Source organism: Olea europaea, chromosome 11, assembly GCF_002742605.1.
Source record: "Olea europaea var. sylvestris chromosome 11, O_europaea_v1, whole genome shotgun sequence".
Classification (NCBI taxonomy): Eukaryota; Viridiplantae; Streptophyta; class Magnoliopsida; order Lamiales; family Oleaceae; genus Olea; species Olea europaea.
In genome coordinates this window covers 36,725,546-36,732,668 of record NC_036247.1, presented here as the reverse complement: position 1 = coordinate 36,732,668, position 7,123 = coordinate 36,725,546, and the positions used below count along the sequence as shown (strand labels likewise).

At 35.5% G+C, this 7,123-nt stretch overlaps 1 protein-coding gene across 2 annotated transcripts in view; it reads left to right on the top strand.

Annotated features, from left to right (window-relative positions):
* The first annotated feature begins 3,567 nt into the window (after positions 1–3,567).
* The window catches only part of LOC111404265, a 7,037-nt gene continuing 3,481 nt past the window's right edge, over positions 3,568–7,123 (top strand). Inside the window, exons 1-2 of one of the 2 annotated variants that reach the window (XM_023033081.1) lie at positions 3,568–3,825; positions 3,940–4,059. In XM_023033081.1, the coding sequence (XP_022888849.1) occupies positions 3,790–3,825; positions 3,940–4,059 (156 nt within the window). In that variant the 5' untranslated portion in view covers positions 3,568–3,789. The remainder of the gene's footprint in view (positions 3,826–3,939; positions 4,060–7,123) is intronic. The other variant, XM_023033080.1, reaches the window with a different exon arrangement.

The window sequence follows — 7,123 nt, the reverse complement described above, 5'->3', positions numbered from 1 at the left end:
TACATAGCCACATACTAAATTTAAAACAACGATAATTCGAAATCATACTGAGGAGTTCGTAAACTATCAAGCTACATTAACTTTACCACTTCATTAACATAGATTATGACAATGACAATGAGTTTCTTATTTGAAGTATTCACAAAATGACCAAATAAGCGAAGAAATCTACATGTCCTCAACAACGGACAGAGAAGATATCTCACTACCATCGTCGTTGTCGAAGCTTATGATGATGACATCTCCCATGATATCGGGACTTGGTCCAACATTGTCCACCAACTCGTCAACATACTGAATCCTAAACAAAAGATGGTGTTTGTTCGATGGGATTTCAATCGGGATGATCTCACAATCGGCAATAAAATCATGAACTCTACATTCGCTCGGCTCATCTTCGTTTCCTAAATCGAGAAATAGAATTGAATGAAGACTCACCCAACAGTGGCGGCTCCTCGGTTGAGGAATGTAGGGAACAACGACATGCATTTGTTCATCGTCTTTTGAGTCATTAATGATTAGATTCGTATCACATCACCTTCTGGTGAACAATCTTATATTTTAGTTGACTGAACAACAAGACTATCCAAAACGGGGTTTGCTAAATCTTTCAAAACAACCAAATTAGCAAAGTATGGCTGCAATTCTTCTTCAGTAGTAGCACACAGCGTCAACCACAATGTGGAATAAATAGAAATGAAATAAATAAGGACACATCTATACCTAAATAGTAAGAGGGAATACATACAATGTATAAGACATCTTTTCACACGTTGACTTTTACCATGTCTACCTTTATCCCACATCCATGTAGCAGTGATTCGATGAGAAATTTAAAACATATTGTTCCCTATGGATAGGCATTGAAGAAATCCAAGTCGTCTATGATAGAGAGAGTTTCAGGATGTATCCCTATATTTCGATAACTTGAGTTGAATACCTCTTCAATAATTAACGCTACACAAGCTTGTAATGATCATTAAGGTTGGCACATTTCAAGAAAACCTTATCCAGGTCGCTACAAGCTACTCGATCTGTATTGTAAACATTTTGTCCCGTAGCTAGATTTTCTCTAGGATTTTGTCGGAAGCGAACCCTTTAGGTACTTGACCACACTTCAAGCTGGTGATTAATGTGAACTCCGATCTATTTACCATTTCATGAATTAATTGCACCGATAGTTTGAGCTTCGGCAACTTCCCAATATGTCATATGCAACTGTCCTAGAACATGCTCTTTTGTTGTGCATCGAATTTCTCGAGGACAACTTAATGTATCTTATGTTGCCAACTTGTGAAATTTGAGCAGGAACTCGCTCTTCCTCTGAAATTTTATATCTATGTAAGGAAGTCATCTACAAATAACAAAAGCAAACAATACGAAAACCTACTAAGTAAATAAAATGACCTAAGAAACATATAAAACCACTCAACCATGGAAAATGGCTGCTATCTAATCAAATAGGTGCCCATAAACTGATGCCTACAGATTCAACAAAATGTAAGAATTTAAAATTCTAACTATTTATAAAAACCTGTTAAAGGCACACGGAACATATTGACATATCATTGCAGTAATGAAGTAGTCCCCACTACAAAAGCAAATCACAAGTTGACCGCATTAACGATTGAAATTATACATATCTCAACGTAACAATAATTTGTTATGCTATCCCTTTTTAAAATAGTAAATACAATATACCAAAGATAAAAACTTAACAAAAGTTTTGAAGCCCAATGCTTCGAATTTTCCCTCTAGCATTATGCTATCCACCTTCAAGATAGTAAATACAATACACCCAATATAAAAGTATTCATAGAATAAAATATTCTAATCTTGAATACATTTAGAAAGTTATTATGCTATCCACTTTTAAGATAGTAAATACAATACACCAAATATAACAGTATTCATAGAATAAGATATTCTAATCTTGAATACATTTAAAAAGTTATGAAACTATTAAAATAAATTTCACATTTGAAACCCTTCAAAACTTGAAGTTCCTAAGATGATATAATTTACATGGATTTTATACCGTCTAGATTTTAGTGACTTTGAAGAAGTATTCTCCAACCAATCAATATGAATTTGTAGAATAAGCTATTTTATATTAAGGATATACTCCATGTCTCCATCCAATAAATTACATAAAAAACCTTACTTTTTTCGTTTTGAAGCTCTGGAGGATTATATCCATACATCTAGCTCAATAATTTTATAGTTATAGAAATCACTATGAATTCCATATGAAAGGAATAACGAGCATACATTTAGGATCTCCACTTCTCAACCTAGTAACAATTAATTAAATAAGGCAATCTATCCCTAGCTAACACAATACTTGGATCATAAACTGAAACATCATGTAGCTAAAAAAATCGTTAGAACACCATAAAAACATTCTTTGCATTATCAAATGGATCATTCACCATCCATATACACTCATGTCCTACGGTACATGTGCAAGTCTCCTTTAAGCATTATTTTCGAATTATTGCCGAACTCAAGCAAATGAAACCATGATTTTTTTTTCATTTTATTGAGCCTCGTACAAGTAATATCAACCATATTTAGTAACAATGCAACACTCCAAGACATTTAAATGGTCAAATCAATCAATTTTAACAAAATCACCTAGTCCAGTAAATTTCTGCACAAGTAAATCGTGCTTAATTGACATAGTTCAAGAAATGAATAGGCTATCTATTTAATCAAACAACAAACAACTACAAGTTTATCAACTAACCAAATATAAATTAATCAAGATTGCAAAAAATTCTATTCAATAAAATAATCAACTAGAAAGCAATGCCAACATAGATCAATCAACCACTATGACCAACATCCATAGCTCCAAAGAAAAATCAAAGAAAATTAACTTTTCAAAATTTTAAGACTCCATTTATAGCATTAAAATTCAATGAACGGAAAATCTTCCACATAATTCTGATTTATAAATATATTTTATCTATTATTTTTACTTGATGACCAAGACAATCAAAAGAGGAAGAAATGATGTACAGTAACTCAACCAAAAAAAAAATGTTAATGAGAAATAAGTAAGAATCTAATCGAGAGAGAGAAAAAGAGGCAACAAAGTGGCGATTGACGATCTACAATGGAGATTCTGACAGTTGGAGTAGTGTCAAGTAATGACGAGAGGAAAGAAATTTTTAGGGCTACAAAAGTAAAGTGAATAAGAGGAAGTGGGTGAGCTTGGAAGAGTTCTATGGTTTTTGAATATTAGGGTTGGGTCCGGTCGGCTTTCATGTGTAAAGTTAGTATTTAATGTGAATTGACATTAATACTTTTTGAAATAAGTAGTATAGATGTTGTGTCAAAATTTTATTGGTCGATACTTTTTAATTACATAAAAAATTTTGTTTACTATGAAATTATAAATTACTAACGAGGGTATTTTCGTTTACATTATTGAATAAAATTTGAACGTTTTTACAAATGATAATGTGAAAGTGGTCATTTCTTTTAAATTTTTTAAGCTTTCAATTGTCATAAAACTAGCTATTGAATATTAATTTCTAATAAATGAATTTATTCCAGAAAATGAAGAGATCTCAGCCACAAAAACTCGTCGTTCGTATTCGTTGTCTGTATTCCTTTTCCACCTGAAAAATCTTCTATCAATTCGCCAAAACCATTTCTTCGTAAATCGAAATAAAACATATTTTACCTCAAATTATATCTCGTTTTACCCAATACATACAATCAAGAGAAAGAGAGCAGAAGAAGATCAGCCAAAACCAGAGAGTAAGCAACAGAAGAAAAATGGCAACGATTTCTAGCTTTTCGACATTACGAAAGGTGCAATATTTTTATGAACTATAATTGTTTCTAAGTTTGAATTATAATTTGTTAATTTTTTTGACATTGTTGAATTATTGAATTTTACTGGTGATTTTTGGTTGGCATATACAGACGCCCCAAATTCAATGCAGAAAAAAAGAGAAAGAGAGAGGGGGTCAAAACAATTACCCCTATAAAGTCATTGAAATTACTCCTCCACCAAAGAATCTTGGCATTCGTTGCTTTCCCTCTGTGAGCTATAATTCTTTATAATGTTATTTTACCCGTTTCTTGTTCTTCTTTGTGCTTAGTTGCTGAGAGGAAATGCTTTTAAGCACAGTCAAACGTGCTGTGAATTTGTGAGAATGAATAGCTTCATAAGTGAATTCATTGTTTGAGAATTGGGATCAAATAATTTGATATAAAAGAGGAGAAATGAAATTAAAATTGTTGTAGTTCTAACTGATTTTTTAGCTGTTTAATGATTTTCTGTTGCAAAACTACTTAAGTATTTTAGTCAATATTCGTGGTTAATGCTTACATATGCTTGGCAAGACATGTTATGGATTAAGCACTAATCTAAATTACATGAGCAGTAACCAGCAAAACTAAAGGAGGAAAAGGCAAACCAAAATCTACAGAGTTACTGCAGTTCACTGTCAATATGAAGACTTTGTCAACTCATTGTAGCTGGTTTTCCTATTACAAAGAAGAAAGTTATAATGGGGATCTAAAAATGGCCACCTAAAAAAATGTTTATAAATAATTAAGGAATATTTGGTCGATCCCGCATAGATGAACAATATGATTAAGTTCACACACCATATATTGAACTAAATTGAAATGTTGGCCAGTTCTGGGCTGAAATAGGCATACTTTCTCGTAAAAAATTATGACTGGATTACTAGCTGCAATTTGAAATGTTACTCTGATGAAGTATTGTGTTCTCAGTCTAATTGATATCTAATGCATTACATGATCTTTTCATGCCTATGCAAGAAAAGGGAAAGAATTGGACTAGGTTGAGAAGTTGAAATAAACAAACAAATTTATTCATGCTACAATAGATAAGTTCTTAAGAAACCATTTTTCAGTAGTGCCTCGATATGAGATGTCGACGATGATCAAGTGTATGGGATGAAATCTTATTAGGATATCTAAAATATCTGTAATTGAAGAGTGGCGATTCTAATATTCTAATGAACGATTCATGAATATGGATGACGAATCAAAAAATTCTATACAATTCTGAAAAACGGAAAGATAGTAGAGTTTATTAGAAGGTTATTCCCTTGACTTCTATTTTACACAAATATGTGATAGACCCCCAATCCATAGACGGCATAATTCCAGCACCAATTACATAATCCCATAATCAGTTACTTAATTTCAGCAGCACCAATTATTCAATTACAGCAATAATTGGGGAGGAAAATCACATATAAATAAGGGGAATCAGCACGTTACCATGATCCAGAAAAGTGGGAGATTCCTCGGAGAGCGTGGACCTCTCGAATGTCTATTGATCTTATTAATTTTTCTTTTTATTATTGAATAAAGAATCTGCTTATCTTATAGTAGATTCACTCTTTTGTAATCTCCGTTTATCAATGGAAATTCTCATAATAAAATTCTTGGAGCTATCATTGGTATCAGAGCCATTACGATCGGGATGGTGAATTTATCAGATTGTGTGTGAGAGTTGGAAGGGGTTCACCAAAAATTGCAAAGCCAGATGGAGGAGATGCAGACTGGGATCGATAGGATGCAGATAGAAATGCAAAGGGTGCAGAATGTTGAAAAAAATATGGAATTAATTATGGAGCAGTTCACCTTCATGAGATTGAAATGGGAAGAAGCGGAAAGAGAGAAAAAATGTATGGGGCGAGGAGGTAAGGGTTCGGAGTATGCTCTACCGTTCAAAAATTTGTCTGGAGTCGAGGCGAGCAGTCGGGTCAACACTGGAGGCTCAGGTGAACACTGGAACCCGAAATCAAAGCGAGGCGACTGGAGATGCCGATTTTCATGGGACAAAATCCAGATGACTGGATCTTCAAGGCCGAGCGGTACTTCTTGGTGAACCAATTAACAGATGCAGAGAAATTAGAGTCAGCCGAACTATGCTTCGAAGGAGATGCGCTCGCTTGGTTCCAATGGGAGCAGAGAAGGAGGAGCATAAAAAATTGGGAATCGCTCAAGATGCTGCTGCGGGCTCGATTTCGGTCTTCACTGGAAGGCTTCATGGAAGAACGCTTCCTGGCGCTCCGACAAGAGAAGTCGGTGAGAGAGTATAGNTGCCGAGTTAGTACAAAAGCTGGGATTACCAAGAACTGATACAACTGGATATGGGGTGATCATGGGCACTGGTATGGCAGTGCAAGGTGCCAAGGTATGCAAGGGAGTGCAATTATCCCTCCAAAACATTGAAGTAGTGGAAGAATTTCTTCTCTTGGATTTGGGGAGCTCCGATGTGATTTTAGGGATGAAGTGGCTATCATCATTGGGGCCGACCAAGGTTGACTGGAAAACTCTCACGATGAAATTCCAGATTAGTGGTACTACCATGACCTGGATATGGGGTGATCATGGGCACTGGTATGGCAGTGCAAGGTGCCAAGGTATGCAAGGGAGTGCAATTATCCCTCCAAAACATTGAAGTAGTGGAAGAATTTCTTCTCTTGGATTTGGGGAGCTCCGATGTGATTTTAGGGATGAAGTGGCTATCATCATTGGGGCCGACCAAGGTTGACTGGAAAACTCTCACGATGAAATTCCAGATTAGTGGTACTACCATGAACTTGCAAGGGGATCCAAGTTTGAGTAAGACTTTAGTCACCTTGAAGGCCATGATGAAAGCATTCAAGGAAGGTGATGAGGGTGTGCTTCTTGAATTAGGTAGTATGGGGGTCGAAATTGGAAGGGGACAGAATGAGCAACTAACAGAAATTGTAGAGGTGTTGGGTGAATTTGGGGATGTTTTTGAAGAGCCTAAAGGGCTGCCACCACAACGAGACAGGGATCATGCCATCCACTTGCAACCAGGAACAGCTCCTATTAGTGTGATAGGCCATGCCGCTACCCACATGTTCAGAAAAATGAGATCGAGAAATTGGTTAAGGAGATGCTAGCGGCCGAAATTATCAGGCCAAGCACCAGTCCCTTCTCGACTCCAGTTTTATTAGTGAAGAAAAGGGATGGAAGATGGCGCTTCTGTGTAGATTATAGAGCCATAAACAAGGTGACGGTACTAGATAAGTTTCCCATTCCAATGATCGATGAATTGTTGGACGAACTACATGGAGCGACAATCTTCTCT